Source organism: Schistocerca serialis, chromosome 3, assembly GCF_023864345.2.
Source record: "Schistocerca serialis cubense isolate TAMUIC-IGC-003099 chromosome 3, iqSchSeri2.2, whole genome shotgun sequence".
NCBI lineage: Eukaryota > Metazoa > Arthropoda > Insecta > Orthoptera > Acrididae > Schistocerca > Schistocerca serialis.
The window spans coordinates 579,538,861-579,566,547 of record NC_064640.1 but is presented as its reverse complement, the minus strand read 5'-3'; the positions used below and the strand labels follow the sequence as shown (position 1 = coordinate 579,566,547).

At 43.9% G+C, this 27,687-nt stretch overlaps 1 protein-coding gene across 3 annotated transcripts in view; it reads right to left on the bottom strand.

The window, feature by feature from the left end:
• LOC126470472 (transmembrane protein 39A) overlaps positions 1-27,687 on the bottom strand; it is a 179,063-nt gene that overhangs the window by 60,028 nt on the left and 91,348 nt on the right. For all 3 annotated transcript variants that reach the window (XM_050098334.1, XM_050098335.1, XM_050098336.1), the window contains exon 7: positions 8,585-8,683. In XM_050098334.1, the coding sequence (XP_049954291.1) occupies positions 8,585-8,683 (99 nt within the window). The remainder of the gene's footprint in view (positions 1-8,584; positions 8,684-27,687) is intronic.

Genomic DNA, 27,687 nt, shown 5'->3' with positions numbered 1-27,687 from the left:
CACCCCTGAAATCCATTTAGGGCGAGATCTATACCCTCGTGCCCACACGTCGGCACCCACCGAGTATTTTCCCGCACTAGGGTGAAGCAGGTGCAGTAGAGTGCACAGTTGGCGGCCATGCAAGAGTTCAGCAGGGCTGTGATCACCCAAAGGCGTGAAGCGATAAGAACTCAGAAATTGCAGCAGAGCGTCATCTGTGGAAAAATCACTAAGGAATTTTTTGATCTGGCTTTTGAAAGTGCGGACAAGGCACTCGACCTCCCCATTCGATTGCGGATGGAAGGGCGGTGCTGTAACATGATGAATCCCTTGTCCAGTACAAAAATCACGGAAGGCCTGCGAAGAGAACTGAGGGCCATTGTCTGCGACGATCGTGGATGGAGGACCTTCTAGTGCACAGATTTTGGACAAAGCCAGCGTCGTCGCCGCAGTGGTGGGCGACGGACATCGAGCAACAAACGGAAACTTCGAGAAGGCGTCAATCAACAGTAGCCAATAAGTACCGAGGAAGGGGCCGGCAAAGCCAGCGTGCACCCGTTCCCATGGCTGCGCCGGATCAGGCCACGCAGAGGGCATTGTACGAGGTGCAGCCAGTTGTTGAGCACACTGACCACACGCAGCAACCATGTGGGCGATGTCCAAATCAATACCGGGCCAGGGACTTAGTCCGAGAAATACCCCAATGGCCTTCATGCAACAGTTTGAGAACATCTTTGCGAAGAGAGGCTGGCACCACGACCCGTGGAGATGCGCCATCCATGGCCAGAAGAACACCACCATCACGAACAGACAGATGAAGGCGCAAGGCATGGTAGTTGCGAAGGGGATCCGATGCCCGGCCCTTTGTCCTGTCTGGCCAACCCCGTTGAACAAAACCGATCACCTGACGCAAGACCGGGTCCGGCGCAGTAGCCAACGCGACCTGCGAACCTGTAAGTGGAAAACCCTTGACCGCACGACATTCTCCCTCATCAATGTGGAAACAGAGTAGTTCATCACAATCGAAAACCGGGTCGGGGCCCATCGGCAATCGCGACAATGTGTCAGCGTTGGCGTGCTGGGCCGTGGGGCGATAGTGAATCTCATACTGAAAATGAGACAAGTATAAGGCCCAACGTTGCAGGCGGTGAGCTGCCTTATCCGGAAGCAACGCCGATGAGCTGAACAGAGAGACCAGCGGCTTGTGGTCGGTGGTGAGGTGAAACTTAGAACCATACAAAAAAACGCTGAACTTTTTTAGAGCATAAATGATAGCGAGCGCCTCCTTTTCGATTTGAGAGTAACGCCATTTCGCATCGTTGAGAGTCTTGGAAGCATAGGCGATGGGCCGTTCCGACCCATCCTCATACCGATGGGCAAGAACAGCCCCTAGGCCATATTGTGACGCATCAGTCGCCAGAACCAAGTGCTGACCCGGACGGAATGTGGCAAGACAAGGCGCCGACTGCAAATGAGCCTTCAGGCGGACAAAAGCCTGCTCACACTCCTCGGACCAACAGAAAGGGACGTTTTCGCATAACAGCTGATGCAGAGGATGAGCTACCGCCGCCGGGGATGGAATGAATTTGTGATAATAAGCAATCTTGCCTAGAAGCGCCTGAAGTTCTTTGACCATAGACGGCCAGGGTAGAGCGTTAATGGCTGCAACGTGCTGACGTAGAGGACGTATACCCTCACGGGACAAGTGGAAACCAAGATACACAATGGAGGGTTGGAAGATCTGTGACTTGTCCAGATTGCACCTCAACCCAGCCAAATGCAAAACCCGAAACAGTGAACACAAATTGCGAAGGTGCTCCTCAGTGGAGGCCCCTGTGACAACAACGTCATCCAGATAGTTTATGCAGCCGGGAACGGAAGCCGTGAGCTGTTCCAAAAACCGCTGAAAAATGGCCGGCGCGCTAGCGACGCCAAATGGTAACCGCTGGTACTGATACAACCCACAAGGAGTGTTGATGACGAGAAATTCCCTGGAAGAAGCATCCAACGGCAACTGATGGTACGCCTCCGATAAGTCAAGTTTGGAAAAGAACTGGCCCCCAGCAAGCTTGGTAAATAACTCCTCACGACGGGGAAGAGGATAAGTGTCAATGAGGCTCTAAGCATTGACAGTGGCTTTAAAATCACCACACAATCGCAGACTCCCATTTGGTTTAGAAACCACCACGATTGGCGATGCCCATTTGCTGGAGGTAACAGGAAGGAGAATCCCAGAAGCTGTTAACCTGTCTATCTCAGCCTTGACAGGTGCACACAACGCCACCGGAATAGGACGTTCCGGGTAAAACTTAGGGCGAGCTGTAGGTTTAAGAGTAATGTGGGCTTCAAAATCCTTGGCACGACCCAGACCAGCAGAGAACACGGACGAAAATTCAGAACACAATCCATCCAGCTGTTGATACGGAATATCCTCAGATATGAGGTGCACATCATCATCAATGGAGAACCCGAACAACTGGAAAGCATCATAACCGAACAGGTTTTCAGTGCCCGCATGATCCACCACATAAAACGTGAGGGGCCTAACAACAGACTTGTAGGCAGTGGAAGCATCAAACTGGCCAATGATAGGAATTTTCTGTTTATTATAAGTTCTCAGATTTCGCGTAACTGGAGACAAGGGAGGGGAGCCCAACTCCAAATACATGCGAGAATTAATGAGAGTTACTGCAGAGCCAGTGTCCACTTGCATGCGAATGTCTTTATCCAGAACACGAACAGTAACAAACAACTTATTTGTTTGAGAAAGCACACAGTTAACATCCATGTCCGATGCCTCGTCCTCGTTGACAGGGACTTTAGGGGACTGATAACACAGAAGCAATGTGGCCCTTTTTCCTACATGAATTACACGTGGCCCAATGTTTTGGACACGCTGCCCTGTCATGCTGTACGAAACAACGTGGACAAGAAGGAAGTGCGGAACGAACCTGCTTCTGTTGTTGCTGTTTTCGCTGCGAGCGTTGCGGCCCAACGCGACGTTGTTTGCGCGAGTGAACCGCCGCCACATCTTCGTTCTCCTGTGAAACAGGCAAATTGTCCGTGTCGAAAGTTGACTGTACAGCGTCTACATCACACCATGCGTCTATTTGCGTGCCAGCAGCGTGAGACACTTCAAAGGATTGAGCGATGCTTAGAACTTCCGACAACGACAGGTTTGGCAGTTGTAGGGCACGTTGCCGAACTTCTTTATGAGGAGCAAGCCGTAGAATAGCATCCCTAACCATTGAATCAGCATAAGACTCATGATGAGTGTCCGTGATAAACTGACATTTCCTACTCAGACTGTGTAGTTCCGCCGCCCAAGCCCGGTAAGATTGATGGGGCTGTTTACAACACCGGTAGAACGCCACGCGGGCGGCAACGACGTGGATGTTTTTTCGGTAATAGACAATAAGTCACACATTTCTTGGAAGGACAGAGAGGCAGGTTCCCGCAGAGGGGCTAACTGAGATAGCAGCTGATAGATCCGTGGGGAAATCCAAGATAGAAATAACGACTTACACATAGGAGCGTCGACAACACCGAAAGCCAAGAAGTGTTGCCACAAACGCTTCTCATAATCCTCCCAGTCTTCAGCGGCCTCGTCGTATGGAGGGAATGGAGGCGGAGAAGAGGAAGACAGACGATGAGTAAGCGACGTCGACAACGCCTGAATAGCAGCCATCAGCTGTGTTTGTTGTGCCTGAATAGCAGCCGTCAGCTGTGTTTGTTGTTCAATGAGTGCTTGCATAAGCTGTTCCATGTCTGCCCCGTCACGAACATACAAATCCACAAGGCAGTGAAAATATCCTATCCTCGTCGCCAAAAAGTGTTATAACCTTTAATCACCAATAATTGCGTGGATTTTCAAACACACTCAATTAGAAACAATAGCTGGTTACATAACAACAACTCAGTATCTCTTATTCGACTGCCGTGCCGTGACATGCGGCCGGCGTCGTTCGTAGCTAGGTGGCACTCCCGCACTCAGCCGAGTTGCGGAGCGCCTCTATCGTCGTTTGCGCGTACTGTCGTGGCGGCACTGTTAAATGTCGTGGCACTGTCACAACAGTCCCTATTCTGACAGCCACAACTTCAAGAGGGGTTTGAAGGGGCACAGTGTCACTACAGACTGAGTTTAGGACATAAATGCAAACTCCACCCGACACTTAATTATAGTCACTACTGTTCCTGTAATATCCCTTATAGCTGAGGAGGGCAGGGGCCCACATTGCCGGGAACCAGAATTCCTGGAGGGCAATGCAGATAGCAGGTTAAAGCTTAACAGTTGCTGTAGCTTAGCCAGGTGGTGAAAAAAACCGCCGCAATTCCACTGGAGGATGATGTCATCATGATACTGGGAAGACATGGAACATTCAATGAGACAGTTTATGCCTCAGAGTCACCTGCTGCCACCAACTTATTGCCTGAGCAGTCTATATCCATTGTGTCCGAGGGTCTGGCGAGATCTAGGTCCTCAGCGGACGCCAGAATCTCCACCTCATCCTCAGATGCACAGCTTGTAGGTAGCAGTGGTGTGGGTGCCACCGCAATTTCCTTGGTCTTACGGGTCTTCTTTTTGGATTTCTCTCGCTGCTCCTTGGATTTCCCTGGCTGGGAGAGCTTCACTGGCTCAGTCTCTGGGACTGAAGATGAGCATGAAGCCTTACGACCAACTGCTTTTGAGCTCTTCAGCGACTGGCGGGTGTCATCTTTCCCACTAGCAGAAACCTGGGAAGGGAGTGACCCAAGGGACCTCTTCCTAGTGAGAGAAGCTGAAGAAGACTAACGCTTCTCCGGCTTAAAAGTGGGGATGGACGTCCCCGACGGTTCGGGGGGTGTTGCTCCCTAAGTAGGTGGTGCGGAAGCAACAGGGGGATTTCAATATTTATAACCGATGCTGCCATTTATCCAAAATACACTATGTGATGAAAAGTATCCGGACACCCCAAAAAACATATGTTTTTCATATTAGGTGCATTGTGATGCCACCTACTGCCAGGTACTAAGTATCAGTGACCTCAGTAGTCATTAGACATCATGAGAGAGCAGAATGGGACACTTTGCGGAACTCACAGACTCCGAACGTGGTCAGGTGATTAGGTGTCACTTGTGTCATACATTTGTACGCAAGATTTCCACACTCCTAAACATCCCTACGTCCACTGTTTCCAATGTGATAGTGGAGCGGACAGGTGAAGGGACACATACAGCACAAAAGCCTACAAGCCTATCTCGTCTGCTGACTGACAGAGACCGTTGACAGTTGAAGAGGGTCGTAACGTGTAATAGGCAGACATCTATCCAGACCATCACACAGGAATTCCAAACTGCATCAGGATCCACTGCAAGTACTATGACAGTTAGGTGGAAGGTGAGAAAACTTGGATTTCATGGTCGAGCCAACTACTCATAAGCCTCACATCACACCGGTAAATGCCAAACGATGCCTCGCTTGCTGTAAGGAGCGTAAATATTGTACGACTGAACAGTGGAAAAACCGTTGCGTAGAGTGACGAATCGAGGTACACAATCTGGCGATTCGATGCAGGTTGTGAGTATGGTGAATGCCCGGTGAACGTCACCTGCCAGCGTGTCGTGCCAACAGTAAGATTTGGAGGTGGTGGTGGTGTTATGGTGTGGTCATGTTTTTCATGGAGGTGGCTTGCACCTCTTGTTGTTTTGCGTGGCACTATCATAGCACAGGCCTACGTTAATGTTTTAGGGACCTTCTTGCTTCGCACTGTTGAAGAGCAATTCGGGGATGGTGACAGCATATCTCAACACGATTGAGCACTTCTTCATAATGCACGGCCTGTGGCAAAGTGGTTACACGACAATAACGTCCCAGTAATGCACTGGCCTGCACACAGTCCTGACCAGAATCCTATAGAATGCTTTTGGGATGTTTTGGAACGCCGACTTCGTGCCACACCTCACTGACCAACATCAATACCTCTCCTCAGTGCAGCACTCCGTGAAGAATGGGCTGCCATTCCCCAAGAAACCTTCCAGCACCTGGCTGAACGTATGCCTGCGAGAGTGGAAGCTATCATCAAGGCTAGGGGTGGGCCAACACCATACTGAATTTCAATATTACCGATGGAGAGCACCACAAACTTGTAAGTCATTTTCAGCCTGGTGTCTAGATACTTTTGATGACATAGTATATATTGACAATAATACGGTCATGGTGCACACGGTTCCCAATGGAATTAGAAATGAACAATAACCAATATCACTTGTCCCACTTGTGTTGAAAGATTACAATTCCAGTATGAACTATCCGGATAATTTTGATCGAATGAAAGACTATGCTACACACAGGAAGAGCTAGAAACAGTAGATCAGATTGTTTTTTCACTTTGTAGACGACTATGTAAGAAATTCATACATTATGTGGAAGGAGACTGGAATGGACAAGTTCTCCAATAGAAGATGTGCAATTTGCAGTTCAAGAAAAAGCCCAATACAAACTGTGTGTATGCATTCAGCGTGCAAGAACTTTTTTAAGAGATAGCATCAAAATAAAAAGAAAGTTACACCAAAGTTCATCCACCAACTATCAAACTTGTATACTGTAATGGGGTGGTGGTTAGCTGCAATGACCACATTTAATGCTAATATTTTGTTATTTTTAAGGTGAATTTTTACAAACCTACAGTAGACACCTACCCTCTAGGGTAAATTTTTATGGCATTTATCTGCCCCTCAGAGTTAAAAGATGTAGTTGGGTAACAAATAGCCTGCAGAACCTCCTTTTGCTAATATTACAGTGTTCAACTCCAATTATTTTCTTTGAACTACAATGCAATGGCTCATGTACTACAGAGTAGATGATTAAAATGCTAGTACAACATCCAAATGCAAACCATTGCCACAGTGTGGGAAAGCATGCAACTTGTCACATGTTATGAATATTCATTTTGGCATAGCTGAGACTATAGTCAAAAGCCTCCAGATCACTGCATCACTACGACTGATTTTCATGTTTCCACAACGTACCAAGGAAGCCAATTCAAATTAACAAGACACATCAATCAACAGAATCTACAGCCAGTTCTCTGCTGATCAGAAACAGCATTTTCGCCCTATCCTATGTGACACTGCATACTCCTCCTTGCGTCAATGGCTGCTTTCTGAGAAGAAGTACACCCACGTAATCTGGATCTTATTGTTTAACAACACATCATGCAGACCCTGATTTATGCACTTGCGATGCAATGGATCTACTCTGCAGTAACTGCAAATATGTTGGCGATTGTTTAACACAAATTGCTTTACAGTTAAGTGGTCTGTATGAGGTTATATAATAGGCTTTGCCAAGGTATGGTGAGCTCAGTGCTTCCCTGACATTTCTACGTCAAAATAACACATGTAAAAATAGTCTTGGGCACATGTAACTCATGTGAAGTACTCTCAACTGAAATGCAACTATGTGTGGGCCCCTACAATTGTGCCCCATTCAAAAACAGGAAGTTCTCTCTGTTCACTCATTCTGAATTCACTCATTTCTATTTTATTGTGTTTCAACGGGAGAAGCAATCTGGGTGGTGGGGGAGGCTGGGACGGAGACAGGTAGCAGCACATGAATAAAAGACAGTAAGATGCTGCTTGTGGGAGCATACAGGGCGAGGTGCAGAGAGGGTAGGGCAGCTGGGTGTGGCTGTGAGGTTAGACGGGGAGAGGTGGGAGGGGGTTGGTAAAAGAGAGAAGTAAAAAGATTGTGGGCGTGTTGGTGGTATAGCATTACATATAGTGCTAGAGTGAGAACAGGGAAGGGGATAGGTGGGTAGAGGACAATGACTAATGAAGGTTGAGACAAGGAGAATTATAGAAACATAGGATGTAGTGCAGGGAAAGTTCCCACCCGTGCAATTCCCTGTTCACATTCGAGCACTACACTGCCTTCTATTCCATCAACACATCCACATTCTTTTCATTTCTTTACTTTCCCGACCCCTCCCATTCCCCCCTGCCCTCCGTCTAACCTCCCTACTGCACCTATCTGCCCTACCCTCTCTCCACCTTGTCCATATATGCTTCCAGAAACAGCACTTTACTGTCCCCCACCACTATGCTGCTATCCCTCCCCCTCCCAGCCTCATCCTTATGCCCACCACCTAGAATGCTTCTCCCGTCACGAACAGCAGCCCGCAGTCTGGCCCTGGCAGACAGAGACAGTGGTTGTGTGTGTGTGTGTGTGTGTGTGTGTGTGTGTGTGTGTGTGTGTGTGTGTGAAGAAGGCTTTTTTTAGCACAAAAGCTTACTTGTTTAGCAGTATTTTTGTTGCGCCTGTCAGCAATTCAACATTTCCACTATGTGGTGAGTAACAATCTATCCCTTTCATAATACTGTCATTATTCCATCCTGGATTTTCCATTGTTTAATACTGTGTTTTCATTTTTACCCTACATACTCTGATAACCCTCAGCATATGTCCAGTTGGGTGTCTGAAGTCTTTTGGCCATATAACAAATCTGATCATACATAATTAATTTGCATAGCACACAGAGTACTGTAGTGCCATTTTTGAAGGGGTTATTGTTCACAAGCTTAAACAAGAATTAATAAAAAATACATAAGCAAAATGAGTACTTACGGATAGCACAAATAGAAAATATTTACTATTGGATGATTTTGCAAAATGTGGTATGCAGACCAAACCAGGGAAGACATCACCAGGCATAACAGAATTAACCTGTAAGTATTTAAATTCTCTTTACATTGTTTTGGTAATGGCACACAGATATTTTAAAGAAACAAACAAACACTAAGCATAGACTCTGACATAACTATAATAACACTACGAACAATCATTGTACCAAAACACTCTCTCACCTCTGCCTTCCCCCAACGCCTTTCATACTGAAAGGACTACAGACACGATATTACAGGCACTACACATGGATTGATTAAGAACAAAGGGGGATGGGTTGACAGTGGTACTAGGTATGATTAAGAACAAAGGGGTACGGGTTGGACAGTGGTACTAGGTACAAATTTATAACAAAACTGTTACGGCTTTCATGGCCACTTGTTGACAAACTGCCTGTTGGATTCTGTCTCAGTTTCTCCAGCCGACATTCGTCTGACGATTTTTCTGACGTTTCACCAGCACGAGTGGCTGGCATTGTTGAAGTTCCACCACCAGCAATGGAGGTGAAACTTCTACAATGCCAGCCACTCATGCTGGCAAAACATCAGAAAAACCATCAAATGAACATCAGCCGTAGAACCAGAGATAGAAGCCAACAGACAAACTTATAAACCGATGTGGCCCATAATTGTGAAACACAGAAGTGGACATCATTAACAATTACTATAAATGTATGTGAAGTATAATACAGCACTATGCAGGATAGTACAAGCTTGGGCACATAGTGTGTATTTATTCTTATGTACGGTTTCCTGGTACCATTTACTTATTTGGACATGTACAATGTTTTATTACACACACACACACACACACACACACACACACACACACACACACACACACACACACACACACACACACATTAGTTTTTATGTCTCTCAAACTAACTGAAAAGTTAACATTACCTATGACCTAAAATCACATGATGAGCAGCAGAAGCTCTTACATGTGTTTTATTTCTTGTGCCTCAAATAGAAGTTTGTTCGTATTGACTTTTTTCTAATATAAAGAGAATGTTTGACTTCAGGGGCTTTTACTCTGTACTTATACATCACAACAAATATTTCTCTGAAACTTCAATGATACATTTCAAGTACAAGTTATAGAATGTATCTGTATTCTGCTTTCACATTGTTCCTAATACCTGAATGAAATTTACAGTTCCCTTATATATTATCAAACTAAAATATCACTCATTATTGTTTTCCCTTTCCAAGCAAACAAACATTTTAAAAGATCACTGATCATTTGTCACAAAGATTTCTGCTTTAGATTGCTACCTGTGGTGATATTATAAGAAACTGTCAAAATATAAAATCTATTTTTATCATCTGTGTAGACCATTTTATAGGAATACCAGGCAGATGATTCTACATATGCCAATTTATTCATTGGTCATGTTTGGTAAATCACAACATTGGGGAGACAACTTCAGGTTCAGGTAAGCTAACCTATGCATGAACAACACATAGATATGAACAACACCCATCTAAATAATCCACTGTACAGTTGAGTTACTGAGCTATCGAGAGTCAAATAAATAAGACAGAACATTGCTAGCTTTCGGACAAATCCTTCTTCAAAGCTATCTCTATCTCTCTCTCTCTCTCTCTCTCTCTCTCTCTCTCTCTCTCTCTCTCTCTCTCTCTCTCACACACACACACACACACACACACACACACACACACACACACACACATACGGTTCCAGTTACATTGCCTTGGCTCAGCACATTGTGCTGATATTACCACTCAACTGGAATGACAGGTTGCATCAGGTGAAGTGGGCAGAAAGGTGGGGAGAAAGAAGGCAGGAGTGGAGGGAGGGTTGGTGGAAGAATGGCTGCTGACAGGGAGGGAGAGGGTGGGATAAGAACATGCAACCAGTTAGTTCCTTCTGATTTCAGACAGGGGGAGTTGTGCACAGTGGAGAACAATGAGGACGAGTCAACTGGGAGGAGAAAACAGAACAAAGGAAGAGGGAGACTGCAGAAATTCTGAACGAGTGCAGGATAAAAGAAATTCAGGTCATGAGGAAGAAGGGAATGTGGCTATGGTCACAAAGCCTCGCAGAGCTAGAGGCCATGAAAACATGACTGGAGTGTGTGTGGCAATGACAACTCCCATCTGCATAACTCACAAAAGCTGGTATTGGATATAGGATCCAGCGGCCATGGATTGTGAAGCAGACATCGAAATCAAGCATGTTGTGTTTGGTATTGTGTTCTTTCAAACTTCTGTTCTTGGCACCATTTGGCAGTGGCATTCATTCAGGCTGACAACTGTGACAACAGGTTGGTGGTCATGCAAATTTATGATGTTGCGCAACAATTAAAGAACAGGTGGTATACAATATTGGCACAAGCTGTGGTGCATGGATTGTAACGTAGCAGTTAGCATTGATCATTGGCACGCTGTGGGTCACCGGTTCAAACCTGACCACCAGCTGTTATTAGTTATCTGGAATTTATCATTTCTGGAAGGTTCTCGAAATTTCTTATGTTTGTTATGTTTGTATATTCTGGAATATTCTATGTTTGTATAAACAGCAGCACTATCCGTCCAGGACTTCAGTTCTGTTCTGGCTGTACATTGATAATAAACGTGCTTTGTGGGAGTGTTTTACATCACAACCTCAACTCTCTCATATGTCAGGTAGCAAGAGAAGAGATACAGTGTTTTATGGCAAAGAGAACTGCCAGACCAAGTAGGCAAGAGATAGCAGACACAAATATCCACCCTATATGCCAGGGATAATAGAAAATTTTGAAGAGGTGTGTCAGTCATTAGTATCAATCTGTACCACTAGTCGAACGTATAAGGAAGAATGGACTCTGCCAATACAGAACTATGCCTGAGCCATCAAACAACCACTCAGCACCCAACCGATGCACAGACAACCTGCTCCTCCACCAAGTGTAGCACATCACGGACGAACAGACATTTGGAAGACAGAGGACACCATGCCAAAGCGTTTCCACTGTGGATGCCCTGAACAAGTTATGTATTACTGCAGAGAAAAATGGCAATTTTCTGATGACCACTATGCCACTAGAGGCAACCGTTATAACAGTTCTGTTGGTGCCAGTCATCTGTAGAAAATTATAGTTCACCTGTGGGGAGGGGGGGAAGGAAAAAAAAAAAAATATGGCATAATCTGTATGAGGTTACTTTCCAGCACTCCCTAACCATTCCTGGTTGCCATTTGCCTAGCTGTTTAATACAAGAGAGCTAATTGAGTTAGCTATCTACAGAGATGAGACTGCCATAGATGAAAATCCTTCATGGAAAACAGTCATCAAGGTTTCAGGAAATTCACTGGTGTCATCATCATTGGTCAACTTATCTGGGCACAAATGAACTCAAGGACTAAAGAAGACTACGATCCAGGATACGAAAGTGATTGTACAGAAGGTTGCAAACGGGAAACATGTCCAGCTTACTGGAACATGTACTGCACAAATAACTGTCAATGATATATGCAGAAACAATACGGAATTGTGGGTCTACCTTGATGCAAAACACTTTTGTTTTATATCCTTTACCAGACTAGGTTCAACAATAATATCGCCATCATCAGTGAATTTTTCTTTACTCTACAACATGCAAAATTAGCATCATTATAAACATTACAAAATGTTACTACATGTGTATTGTTTGTTTCCAGGTAGTGTAGTGTGTGAATAGTTTCATAGTACATTATTCATAGAATACAGCACCTGGAACCAAACAAGACATGTGTAATAATGTTTTGTAATGTTTTTACCAATGCTAATTTGGCTTATTTTATGATACAGAAAAAAAACTTACTGATGATGGTGATATTGTCACTGAAACTAGGTTGGGAAAGAACATAAAACAAAATTGTTTTGCATCAATTCAGACCAACAACTCCACGATTTCTTTATGCAAACATGGACCAAAAAGATACAATGATATACTGCAGCTCTTCAAATTTGTCGTTTTAACAGAATGGAGTCAAAGTTATTCTTGGATGGGGACTTCCTGCAGGCATCACAAGCAGTCAGACTGTGGAAGATCAAAGCTCCAGACTGACAAAGCCATTCCAACAAGAACACACTGCAAAGCCTGCTCTGGGCAGTTGTCTGCCACTGCAGATGATGTTACCTTGCTGTTATCAATGAGACAAGTTCCCGTCATCGATCAAGATGCACAGTTAAACTGTGAAGCTTTCATTGATTTCAAAAGGCTCACAAAAGAAATCTACATTTCAGTGACAATCATCAGTATTGTAGGTGGCCAAGAAAACTTCAGATCACCAATTATCACGAGCAGCCACAACTCATCCCTATACGTATGCATAAGGGCAGCCGAACCAGTCCAGGAAAAGCACCTTAATGTCATTGACAAAGAATTGTGCTCTGCTACCATCGCAGATAACAGAGGGGAGGAAGCTACTATCGAATCGCCAGTAGAATCTGAGCTGACCACAGAACAATGTTGACAAATGTTAGCCATTCTTTACAAATTTTTGGATGCCTTCCTATGCAGAACAGAGAAGAGAGACCAGTGCTGTGAGATGAAGACACTAAACCTTCAGAGTGTCTTTCATCCTCTCCTGTCATCTTTGTGAAGAAGGATGGCATGTGGTATTTTCGCACCAACTTTCGACTACTTAATAAAATCACAAAACAATGTGTGTGCACAATGCAGTGCACTAATGATACCCTAGACTGCTTGAAAGGAGCAAAATATTTATCAACAATGAACATGCAAACAACTTAATTACAAATCTAGATTGATGAGGCTGGCCAGCAAAAGACTACCTTCATAACACAAAGACTGCCTCCATAACACCAATTGGTCTCTATGAGTTCAAAGCCATACTGTTTGGACTGTGGAATGCTCCAGCCACATTTCAACATATGATGGACAGCTGGCTTTTGGTATCTAGATGATACTGTCATTTTTTCAAAGACATCTGAAGAACAGCTAAGCCGTCTGACAACCATGTTAAAGGGTGTTCAGATCGCAGGCCAAAAAACAGCCAACCAGGTGCATAACACAAGTTTATTAGAACCCTTCACCTAAGTTTCAGTAATTACAAAATTATCTTCTTCTGAAGGAGACTGTAACACTTAGATATTGCACATTGGTTACAAAATGTGCAATTAAAAGAGAAATAGTAAATGTGGGTAAAATACTATAAGCCGAAGGTACACAGTTACATGTTACATAATGTGTTGAAAAGGTACATTAGAATAAAGCCACAGGTTTTTGTCAAGTAAAAAATTCACATCAAAATCAATAAAATAACAAGTCACAGTAATCAGTAACATCAGTGTGAACTTCACTGATAATACTTCTCAACTGACTAACGTACTAGATCCTTAAGTTAAGGCAACTTACATATGGAAGACACTACGTGCATCTGCATAAAAAATGCACAAATAAGCATATCCAGTGTCTTACATGTAATCAACTGACAATTAATATTGTAATTTGTAAGAAATATATAATTTCTATGCATTAAATCTCCTTCTGAAGAAAATAATTTTACAATTACTGAAATATAGATCAATGAATGTAATAAACCTGTGTTACATAGCTGGTTGGCTGAGTTTTTCAGCCTTTCCAAGATTATAGTTTTACAGTTGCTGTTTACGGCCATGTTCAAGACTTTAAATCTTGAATAGGCTATTTCCCTATGTTAAAAATATGATTCGGATTGTTATTATTTTGATTGACAATACCATATAAATAGCATCTGCTGTCAATATTCTCACACAATATCTGTTATTTTTGTGTAATTGAAGCTTAGAAATCATTAAATATTAAGATCGGGTCACATGATCAAAAACACTGTTACTAGCTGATGCTCTGGTGACAGAGATTAGGAATAAAATGAGGCTCTATGTGTGTTATGGGAGTATTAGCTGATGTTACGAGGTTTTTACATACTTTTACTGCAAACAGTTTAGCTGCTTATTGATGCAAAACACAATTACAACCTTTAAGTCACAATAGAAAGGAATTCTGTGAATACTGATAGCAGAAGCCTTGCAAAAGTTGATGTGTTTATGCTCCACTCAAATAGAGCAGTGATATGAGTAACGATGGGCATTCTTTTCCCTGTTCCCTGCAACATCATTAATCTCGCTCAAAACTAAGGAATTGCAAATGAGTCCACATATTATACCTACAGAACATTTGACAACAACTGAGCTACTGAATAACTGAGGTGTAGTGGAGTAAAACAACAATTTTCAAGAGTTTAATTTCACTGAATGACGCTATCTTTCGTTCTAACAGTGGGACAGCATATCTCAGAGGTAAGTTAAAATTAACTTCAAAGTGCAACACATTTTTAATTAAGTTCGTGAACTTGTGCGTCGACGTGGTGGCAAGTTGCTAGTTCAGTGCAACCACGTTTTACACATCTTCTCATTCTCTGGAACACTCAAAAACAACTTTTCAGGGATTTTTGTAGATTTGTTTGTACAGTATGGTACTACACACCATTTGCAACTCATTTTCCACAACATAAATTCCAAAACAGGCTTCAATGTGAATAAGCATTGTGACAGTAAGAGCAGTGAGCCAGCCAGTACTGTCACAGGCAGCACATGACTCAAATGGAGCATTTTAGCGAGCTTTCGAATTATCTGAATTTCATTTCCATTTTTATACAAGAATATTGACATTCAAGAGGAAATAAGTGTGTTAGGAGCATAAGATATTTAATCATTTAAGACAATTTCCAGGAAACAGTCAAATGCCCTATTGTCCTTAAGGAAGCGCTAAAATCTTCTCCAGTCTTCGCATTGTATGATGAACAAAACTTCCACATCAATGCCAGCTGTTATGGTATAGGAGCAGTTCCAGTGCATATTCAAGTAAGGTGCTGGAGAAGTTATAGATTACGCTTCGAGAGTACTCTCCAAGTCTGAGATGAACAACTCTACAACTAAGAAATATTGCCTTGCAGTTTGTTTGGCCATCAACAAGTTCCATCCATATTTAATTGACAAACCTTTCACTGTCAAGATTGGTAACCATTTGCTATGCTTGCTGACTAGCCTGAAGGGTCTGTTGAAGTCTACCATTGTGATGGGCACTGATGCTTCAGTAGTGTGACATCACGGTTGTATACAAATGCAGATGCAAAACTCATAGATGCTGACTGCCTTTCAAGGAATCCTCTGGAAGAACACAGCAGTCATTGCTACCTTAAATGACACTGCTGTTGAACCAAGGGAAGAACCACCTCTGCAGAAAACCATAAAAGCCTTGAAAGAAGCAACCAAAATAGGACTCCAATTAATAAATGGAGTATAGTAAAATAGGAACTATGATCCAATAGGGCAAATATGGTTGTTCATCATCCCAGCTCATCTATGGCCAGATAATATCAAGTATTTCTATGATGCTCCTACATCTGGTCAGCTGGAATTTCATCCCAGCTCATCTATGGCCAGATAATATCAAGTATTTCTATGATGCTCCTACATCTGGTCAGCTGGAATTTGTGAAGATTCCAGACAGAGTCAGACGCAAGTATCACTGGCAAGGTCTCTACCGAACAGTTAGACACTATGCGAGCCACTGTAAAGAATGGCAGTGATGGCAGCCCATGCCAAAATTATCTCCAGAGCAACTGATACCAATTCCACTAGCAGCAACACCATTCCTACAAATTGTAATCAATGTCTTGGGGAGGTTTCCAAAGTCAACAACAGTAACCAAACCTGTGCTGACTGCTGAAACTCTGATAATGGTTGGTTCGTTGGTCGATTGCTTGGTTGGGGGTTAGAGGACTAAACAGCAAGACCATCAGTCCTTTGGTTCATGTGGAATTAGAGAAATACTCCAGGACATGTCTGATCACAAAAGTCCATAGGAGCAGTAAGATTGGGGCACTGAAGGCAATATTGATGTCAGAGCTCAGAAATAATTTGTAGAGAAGTATATGCATTGGGAAAGTATGTAGTTCAGAGAAAATGAGGGTTCTTCCATGGCTGATCCCTGCTAACCACATTAAGAACAAAGGCAGTTACAGAGCAAAGAATCTCCTCTAGTCAGGAGATTCAGAACAGTAAAAGTGAGAAGGCTAAACAAGTTATGTATATCAGTTGGACTATCAATAATAAAAACAAGATGAGAGAAATTGGTAAGGCAGCAGGTGGTTGTCCTCAGTGCTCTACATGTGATTGGAGCTATCCAACCCACAGCTGTCCCATCCCTGGTCCATTGAAGTCAAGGCACTAAAGAGCATCAATTACTAAACAGAGTGCTACACCTAAAATGGAAAATAGGGTTCAGCAGAAAAAGATGCAAACCACACCTCAAAGCAGTTTTTACAAGAGTAAAATAGGTATTAAGGAGGCAGGTGGGAAAGGAAGTAGGGTCGATGGTCCCCAGTCCAAGCATGCATGGAGAGATGCCCCAGCCCCAACCACCCCACCCCACCCCGAAGGCAGTTTAAAACCTTATATCTGAGATTAAAAACCAATTTTATTGAGAAAACAGAGAACCAGTGCCCATGTCCCATCCACCAATATTAGGGGCAAAGAATTTGGAAGACAATGCTTAGCAAGAGGAGGCACCATTCCACCAGGAAATGAGCTACTACATGTACTGCTCCACAAACAGAACCAGAGTGGCTCGTTACATAAAATAAAACTACAGGTTAGTCCAGTATGCCTGATGCAGAGACAACATAGGACTGCAGATTCCCTGCAGGAGGAACAGAAGAAGGAGCACCATGCAGTGGTAGCCTTCTCGATAGTGCAGAGTTTATTAGAAAAGGCACTAGCCCAGCATATGTTGTTCTACCTCCAAGTTCACGGAAGACTTATTTGCATAAACAGATCTGCACCTTGGACTGTCGAAGCTTAAAGTGTATGGGAGGCAAGTAATCACTTCTCTAGCCAAATGGTGAGCCAGTTCATTCTCTGGGATACCGACATGACCTGCAACTCAGAGAAAGACAACTTATTACGGCAGTGTGACTAAGGTAAAAGGGAAGGTCATGAATAGAAGATATCACATGGTGACAAGAGCAGCAGTGATCAACAGACTGGAAACTGCTCACTGAATCACCGCAAATAAAAATGCAGTCAATTGAGGCTTTTTTAATAAAATGTATAGCTCTGTTAATGGCTATCAGCTCCACCATAAAAACACTACACGTCACCAGTGACAAACGTTGTTCCTGATGAGTAGGATACGTAAAAGCATATCCCGTCCTATCCATGGTTAGAGCCATGACAGTAGCACCTTGATATTCTTACAGAAGTGAATGGAACGGATGCCAAAAGATCATGGGGATGACAAACTTTAGAATCATCGAATAGATCGCTTCAAACTCGTAGCTTGAGTACCAGTTAAAGAGGGTTGTGTGAGAAAACACAGGAATTACATTCTAGGGACATTAGGCAGAGGCCTCAGCAGAGGGCTACAAGATGCTTTCCAATTAGTGATCACAACTGAGGGTGGGTGTCAGGGGATCAGTCCCCCTCGTGCGCATAAATAATTTGGTAAATTGGCTGGTTATTGCGTAACAGAACAAAAGTTGGTACCACTGGAGCTGAAGAAGGAAGATTCCCACTTGCACAAGAGGACAGCCTATGGGGCACGTCCATGGAGTACCAGTGTCCAGTCTAACTCCACAATGATGAAATATGTCTAACAGTTTCAATATTGAAGGTATCGCTGAGCCATAGCCCTGGCAACCACAGTCCACTCTGGACAAGAACAGTGCCCAGTAAATAACAAGAGTAGCACAATCCACACCCCAAGAGGTGTGGGCAGTGAAACAGCGAGTGTTAAGCTTCTGAGTATAGCTAAGTCTGTAACTGACAAATATGGGGCAGCTACGCCAGCTTTTTATCAAAGTGGAGGGCCAAAAAACAAGACTGCAACAACGTCCAAGTGCTGGGTCCCCAAATAGAGTTTTGGGTCAAGGTGAACCATGGTATGATGAGAGAAATGCATGACCTGTATTTTTGCATGAGCATATTGGAAACCTTGGGAAAGGATCTCGAGTGGGGAAAAGGATCTTGAGTGGGGGCCCTTCAGACGGCACCTTGGTGCTGGCATTCAGCCAAGGCTACAGAGTGGGAGCTGTACCAAATGCAAAAATCACTGGGATACAGTGTGGGGGTAACCCGCTGCCCAACTGAGGTCATGAGCCCATTGATGGTGATGAGGAAGAGTGTGACAAGCACAAAGTCCTGTGGGATGCCATTCTCATGGACCCATTGAGAGCTGAGTGGAGGACCAGCCCTAACCTGGAGTACCCCGTGGCATAAAAACTGACAAACAAAAACTGGTAGAGAGGCTCAAAATCTCTGGTCATAGAGGGTAAGTAAAATGTAATGTTGTCAAGGAATATCACGTGCCTTACATAGGTCAAAAAAAGACTGATGAGGTGTTTGTGTTGAAGCCTTGTGGACTGCCATTTCCAACCTGGTCATATGGTCAGTTATCGGTCACCCTTCCTGGAAATCACACTGATAAGGGAAACAAAAGGTGCAGAGATTCGAGAACCCAGCATAATCTGTGGACAACCATTCTTCCAAACAGTTTGCAGATGACGTTGCTGAGGCTACATAATCGGTAGCTGTCAATGGATGTGGGATATTTGTGTGGTAGGATTGGGACGATGATACTATCTCTCAATTGTGAAGAGAGAACACCTAGCCAAATGCTGTGGCACCTTCAGCACTGGAACTGTTAGACACAGTCCATCACTGTGGCATTTGACTGGCTACCAGTGCCCTCCACACTAGTCCTATAGACTGTCTACGTTTCTTCTGAGAGATTTGTTTTTATTTTTGGGTATAAGGTTTTAAACTACAAGTAGATGGAGTCTTTGAGTAACATTCAGGTTTTGGATCATCTGATCACACTATGCTGCATCTTAAAACTTTTGGAATGATGTTTTATGGCTGTAAGGTGATATTTAAATATTTTTCATTCCAATTTCAAATCTGATTTTGATGTTTCTTTATCACATCGATTTTTGTACAAATCAAGTCTAAAGTTTTAGCTGGAATTACAGTTTTTTGTAACAGGAATTTTTTTAATTGTATTAAAAATAAATGATTTATTTTGTAATCTTTTACAGAATCACTAAATACTGCATTTGAGTAGACAATAGCATATGTTCATTTAAAAATGTTAATTATTATTACAAAAACACATGTAAGAGAATTTAATTTCCCTTTGCTGATTTCACTGCATCACGTTCTTTCTGGCATTAAGCGAAACTTCTCTTCCTTGATTGTCTCCCTTCACCAGTGCCATCTCTCATTGGCACAAAACAGTAGTCAGCCATCAATGTTTGCAATCAACCTTCCCTGGTAACTCTTTTCCATCTCAATCTACATACATATTCCGTAAGACACTGTATGGTGGTTGGCGGAGGGTACCCTGTGCCACTACTAGTCATTTCCTTTCCTGTTCCACTTGCACACAGGACGAGAGAAAAACAACTATCTATATGCCTCCATATCAGCCTTTATCTGTCTAATCTTATCTTCATGGTCCTTACGTAAAATGTACACTGGCGGCGATGGAATCATTCTGCAGTCAGCCTAAAATGCCGGTTCTCCAAATTTTCTCAGCAGTGCTCCTCGAAATTAATGTCCCTTTGCCTCCAGTGAAACCCATTTGAATTCTCGAGACATCTCCGTAATACTTGCGTGTTGTTTGAGCACTACTGGTAACAAATCTAGCAGCACACCACTGAACTGCTCGATGTCTTCCTTTAATCCAACCTGGTGCAGATACCAACCACTCAAACAGTACTCAACAATGGGTCGCACTAGGATCCCACATGCAGTCTCCTTCACAGATGAACCATACTTTCCTAAAATCCTCCCAATAAACCGAAGTCGACCATTCACCTTTCCCACAATCCTAACATGCTCATTCCATTTCACATCACTTTCCGATGTTATTCCTGATGACGATGATGATTATTATTATGCTTTTAAAGGGACTAAACTACTGGGTCACTAGTCCCTCCATTTCATGAGAGAAAAAGGTAAAAGGGTGAAAAAGTGGGGACTTAGCTGCTGCAACTATATAAGCAAGTCAAAGAGTTCGAAAAAGGGCATGACAGTAGTTGTAACATGACAGGTAAAAGAAAATAGAGATAACCCAGGCAGCACTTTGCACAAGAGGGTCCAAAGGCACAAAAAGGTGGGGGGGGGGGGGGGGAGATGAGTAACCTGTGGTAACATGTGGGGGGGGGGGGGGGGTACCCACTGCAGGGGGAGGCTCTCATACTGACTACTACCCCTAACACTGAAAGTGGGCGAGTATTATAGTTTAGTGAAAGCTTGCTCTCTCTCAGGAAATTCAACACTTTGGTAGAAGCTGTCTCGTCATCTGCAAGCACCCAAGGCAGTGAGGTGGGCAAGCTGAGAGCATGCCACAGATTGGCCAGGCATGCACGCTCAATGAAGACATGTGCTATCATCAGTAAACTACCACAGCTGCAGTAATGAGAAATCTCCCAATGCAGAAGGAACTCATGGGTGAGTCTCATGTGGCCCATGCATAGTCGGCACAATTCAATGTCATCTTTCTGAGAGGCCTGGAAAGATGTAGGCCACACCTTAGAGGACCCCTTAATCGCTCTTAACTTGTTGTAGCCTGCCATTCCATTTCCCAGAGTCTCAAAACATTGCGTCGCAGTTGTAATCTTACGTCTGTGCCTCGTATTCCAACATCAAGATGGTCCCCTGCAGTTGTGTCTTTGGCTAGATGGTTTTGCAAGTTCATTTCCTGGAATGCCTATGTAGCTCAGTGTCACTGACTTTCCAGAGCTGTAGCGGTCAACCAGTAGGTTCTGGATATTAGAGACCAAAAGACTTTTGGGATAACACAGGGATGTGCCTTTTAAGCAACTCAGGGAATCGCTACACGTTAGAAAGTTCTTCGTGGCCAGGGATTTGACGAACCACACAACCTGAGATGCGGCAACCAACTCTGCAGTGTATACACTGCAGGCACTAGGCAGAGAAAGCCTCTCATGTCCCCTTGCATTTGCAAATACGAAACCAACCCTGTCACTGACTTTCGAGCCATCCATGTAGATGCATACCGAATTAGAATAATTGTGGAGGATCGAACGAAACAGGTGTTGCAAAAGGGTAGGATCAGTGTTTTTCTTGAGGCCACAAAAGAGGTCCATCCATATCACAGGGCAGGGTACAGACCGCAGGGGGGTGTCAAGAGGAAGCCCTAGGAACACAAACTAAAGGAGGCTGTTGGAGATCCTTCAGTACAGTATCAAAGTGGATTCCTGTTCGTCTACCCAGTTTTGGGCAATGCACCAAGAGTCTGATGCACCAAGAGTCTGAACTGCTGATTATGGAACAGAGTTGAGTGACATGGGTGAGTAGGCATCTGACAGATTGTGACTCATAATTATCCAGAAACTGCTGTCGTTTAACCTACAGTGGTAGGGCACCAGCTTCCACCAGGAGGCTGTCAACAGGTCTCGTACGTAAGGCCCCCCATCGCCAACTGCATGTCAGTGTGGTGAACAGGGTCTGAATAGGATACAGCACGCTCAGTACAGACAGTGCTGCCAACCCATTGGCAGGATCAAATCAGTGCTTCATAAAATCTCAGAACTATGTGGTTTACAACCCACAAGGAGTTACTAACAAAACAGAGCATTTAGCTTCTTTATGCAAGCTGCCTTGAGCTGGCAGACATGTGGAAGCCGAGTTACCTTGTTGTCAAATAAAATACCTAAGACTGGAAAAGTTTCCACGACTTCAAGTAGCTGGTCAAAAACATAAATTTCTGGGTGTGGGTACACAGTCCGGAGTCAGAAAAAATGCACAACTCATGATTTTGCAGGCAAAAATTGAGAGCCGTAACTCAGGGCCCAGTCATGTACTCTCCAGACAGTCCCATGAAGTTGGCACTAAGCAGTGTACAGTGATGCAGAGGTATAGCACAGGCAAAGATCGTCCACATACAGAGAAGGAGAGACTATGGAGTCTACTGCATTTACAATAGCCCTGATAGCGATAGCGAACAGCATTATAATCAGAACCAATCCCTGAGGAACTCCAGTTTCCTGTACATATTGGTTGCCAAGAGTCGAACCTGCCCAGACCCAAGAAAGTTGAAGAGCTAGGAAATTCTGGATAGGAATGGGTAAAATACCCCAGAAATCCCTCTCATGCAGTGTAGATAGGATCTGACGTCGCCTGGTGGCATCGTATGCCTTCGGTAAGTCAAAGGACACAGCAATCAGATGATGTTGATTCGCAAAAGCATTTTGCACTGCAGATTCCAGATGAACCAGATGATCTGTGGTGGACCGGAAAGCCCGAAAGCCATTTTGCAATTATGATATATGCCCTCCAGCTTCAAGGCACCAACAAAGATGGTGATTGACTATTCATTCAAATAGCTTACACAAACCACTCATAAGAGAGATTGGGTGGCAGTTACTTAAAATATGTGAGTCCTTTCCAAGTTTCAGGGCAGGATTAATAATACCTTCCCATCACGGAGAGGAAAAATTCTCCTTCTTGCCAAATACGATCAAAGAGCCCAAGGATATCTTTCGTGCTGTCAGCACAAAAATGTTTCAGCATTTGGTTATGTATTTTGTCAGGTCTAGGGGCCATATCTCCACACACTGCCAAAGTGCTGCAAAGTTCCCATTTGCTAAAAGGGGCATTCTATGAGAGAGAGCTCTGTGCATGGAAGGATAGCAGGTGGCACTCGGTGAGGTTTTTCTGGGCCAGGAAATGAAGATGGTAATTACTGCACGTGGACACTTCAGTGAAGTGTGCCACAAAACATTTGGCAAGTACCATAGGATCAGTGCAGATGTTACCATTGACATGGTTGCCAGGAACCACTGTGGGTGGTGGATGGCTGCAAATGCAATGGAGTTTAGTCCACACTTGGGATCATGGGATGTGGGATTGCATGGATGACACATATTTCTCCCAACACTCCTGCTTTCCTTTCTGCCCTTCACCTGGAGTCTCTCGAATGCTATTAAATTTTCCACAGAGGTCTGGCACTTATGACGTCGGAGTGCACTGAGGCATTCCCTGATGGCTGTGGCTATATCAGAGCATATGAGGGTACAACCCCCACTGGATGCCCTCTCAACATTAATGCATTTGTATAGTAGGGTTTGTAGTATTTCAGAGCAGCAAGATGTATTACCGTAAACTGTGTTTTCTGAAGTGCTATGCCAACTAAGGAATAAGTGGCCAGTAAAGAACGGAGTTCAGTCACGTGGAGATAGTAGCCGTTACAGTTCCACTGAAGGAGCATTGGAGTCAGGCCTTGACAAAGTGCCAAATGGAAAATATGGGTTTGACTATTTCGCTATCAGGTCACAGTCCACCTGATTGTTTGATACACTGTCAAGGTGCATAGGCTCAACCTCATCAGGGATGGGTAGCGGAACATCCAAAGTCTCAGGAAGTAGTTTATCTTTCTGCTCATCCTTCTCGTCCTTGTGAAACTTCAATTTCTGTGAAGCTTTCTCCAGTTCATCTTCTGGGAGCAAAGAGGATTGTACTTTTCTTCAGCCCACAGCCTGTTACTGCTGGTCCTTGCCTTGTGAGGGGGGCACCTTGACAGGTGTCCTCGTCCCTGATTGATGCCAGAGATGACTAGGCATCACTGGCAGCTCCGATGGTGTGGAAACCACCAGTGCTACAGGTGTAGCGGGCATGGGAACTGACATTCCCTCCTTCAACTGTGAGGCAGGCCCTGGAATATGACCAGGGCCAGGAGGTGTCGTTCATGACCTTGTCATTGTGTGAGGTATGGACTGTGAGACAATAGTCACAAAATTTGAGGCCTATCAGTTGGTGAAGTCTTTTAAACTTTTTCTTTGCAGCTTGATACAATAGGTGATCAAGTGTTTTATACTCTTGAATTTTCTTCACCTTCTTAACCACTGAGACTGCGATGAACAAGGAGGGTGCAGTTTGTGACAGTTGACACATTGAGGAGGTTGGTCACAAGGGCTGCCCTCATGGGATGCCCAGCCACATGCCAGACAGATAGCCTCATTAGAACAGTGGGAGGACATGTTTCTGAACGTCTGGCACCTAAAGGATCTCATCAGAGGCAGAAGATAAGCCCTGACATCACACCTATAAACCATGACCTTAACCTTCTCATGCAAAATGTTGCTGTCGAAAACCAGGATAAAAGCTCCAGTGTCCATCCCTTCTGGATGAGACAAACAAAATGGACTCCACACCATGCCAGATTATTATGCAGCTCTTCAACAGTTGGTAGCATTAGGTCCTGATGGAAGATAACACCTTGAATTCTATTGAGCTTGTTATGAGGAGAAATAGTGACTGGTACATCTTGTATCTTTAAACAGGCCTGAAGTGCCCATGATTCATTGGTGTGTGACATTTTGATCACGCAAAGATCCATTTCTCACCTTTTCTATTGCTGCAAGCTCCCCAAATTGATCTTTAATATTCTCACCTAAAAACATTGGCTTTGTTGTAGTGAAAGTTCTGCCATCAATTTGGGAACAAAAAAAGAAATCGGCAAACTGTCCATTTCCATTTCCCTTGTCTTAATGCATGGTTGGAGCCGGAAATGTCATAGGACTGTAAACTTAAAAAAGTCACTGTTTCTAGCTGTTAACGTGGCTGTGTTGGCACGGCCACCATTAAATTTGATCTGCTTCATTGTGGATCATCCACCACGATGCCACTCAGTCCAAACAGAGCCTCTCCTGGTGGGTGCCACCCTGCCAAGGCAAAGGCCACCTGGCACAGCAGCCGTTGTACAGAGTCCCTGTACCCCGAAGTTGATAGGCACCTACTCCTTGGCTGACATGGGTAGGTTGCAGTTCAGGCATCAGCAGTGCAATCCCTGTGTTGTCAGGGGGGCTACCACCAATAGGGTACATGACAAACCCACAACAATGGACTGGCTACCGTGTTGGATTTCGGATGGAGAGGTAGATCAACTTGATTGGTAGGTGCAGATTGGTAGGTGCAGAATATAACAGCACACAGTGAAGAGTTAATGTACCACAGTAAGGCATCCTTCCCCAAACTGCCCGCACTTCTGTAATATTTGGAAAGTGGACATCAAATCCGAAATGAGGACCAGAATTTAAAAATCCAAAAAAGGTGAGGGATCCACCAGTGGTGCCATACAGAGGGCCATTGACAAGATCTAGATCCAACATGCTGTAGCTAGCCGTAATGAGAACTTCTGAAACAATAGGTTGCTGTTTCTCTAGAAGAGGGAGTAATCCAGCAACCTGTTCTGCATGCTGTGCAGAACAGTGGTTAACATCAATGGATGGTACGCTGCAGATCTCTAGTTCAAACTTGTCCACCATCAATTATTCGTTATTTAGTATTTATCATTTCTGGAAGTTTCTCAAAATATCTTATGCTTATAAAGTTCGTATATCTTGAATATTCAATGTTTGTATAAAAAGCAGCACTATGTGCAGGTGTTTTGGCAGTACGTTGGTGATCATAGTAAACATACCTTCAGTGCTAGGTGTTGTGCTTCAACAACAACCCTGCTTTCAGATTTTGATGAGTGCGGTTACGACATGACAATATGACTGCTTTTACACATGGCCCCACTTCAAACAGGATATGATAAATTTGTACAGCATTGGAGTAGGACATGCTGGGTGTGTGTATTGGACAGGTCTTATACGTGGGTCGCCCATGAGTATGACTCGTGCGGCAAGGGGTTGAGAATAGATGCGTCATAATGGTGTACTAGGGTATTGTGTTGACTGGGTTTATGGCAGAATATGACTTTGGCAGGGGTGAAGTTTGTGGGCTTTGTGTTCCTCAAATGGTTCAAATGGCTCTGAGCACTATGGGACTTAACATCTGTGGCCATCAGTCCCCTAGAACTTAGAACTACTTAAACCTAACTAACCTAAGGACATCACACACATCCATGCCCGAGGCAGGATTCGAACCTGCGACCGTAGCAGTCGCGCGGTTCCGGACTGAGCGCCTAGAACCGTGAGACCACCGTGGTCGGCTGTGTGTTCCTCACTTCTGGGTATGACAGTAAGCAGTCAAAGATATAGTGAAGTATATGGTTAAACTGTTCAATCTGGGATGCTGCTGGGTGATGAGAGGAGTGATGCTTTGCAGCTGGTTCCTGGGTGTGCTCAGAGGATTATGGGCTTGTGTGGATACAGCAAGGAAAACCTGTTTGCAAACTAGGTTTCGGGAGTTATGCCTGTTTGTGTAGGCCTTGTTAAGATCTTCATCATACTGGACAAGGGATTACTTGTCACTGCAGATGCGCCATCCACAGATGGGCAGACTATTATTTACATCCCACCAAAGAGTTTTAATCATCATATCAATAACAGTTCAATTTACTCACACACACAGTACGTTCCTTTAAACTTAGTGACCAGATGTGGCTCATAATTAAAGGTTCCCATGTGGTGCTACCCCAAAACATATGTTTCAATAAATTTCTCAGCAATGTATTACACAAATTATCAGTATGCATTTCACATATTTCCCATATGGATTTAAATGATGCTGTTCAACCTTTTTGGGACTGTTTTTACATCATAGTAAGTAATGTTTTTGTAGTAGCTAGTCTTAAGGCCATGCCTCTAAACGCTGCTTAGCTCTATGTACCACAGGTTTGGGGGGCATGACTTCTATTGAGAACAGTTCTTACAGCTGTCCTGAAGGCTCTGGACTTCCAGCCTAAGGATGTCTTACCAACCTCCACACAATTTTCACGTTCCACTGCTTACATCAAAAAGTGTAAACAGAGTTGCTGAAACTTTGCTACTGAATCCCTGTCTCTGCATATCTGTATTATACTTTAAGGCATCTTTAATCAACATTTAGCATTACTGTTTTGAAAGTTTTTTGTTTCTGCCACTGGCTATTTTATCCACTGTTAAAAGAAGTTTGCAGATGTCTTGTCAAAGTGTACTGGTCTCACCATCTAGCGACAGTTTTCACAAACAATTAATTTCCTTGCTTCTGATTGTGTTTGCTGGTAATGCGAGCCATCAGCACATTCTTTTCTGGAGAG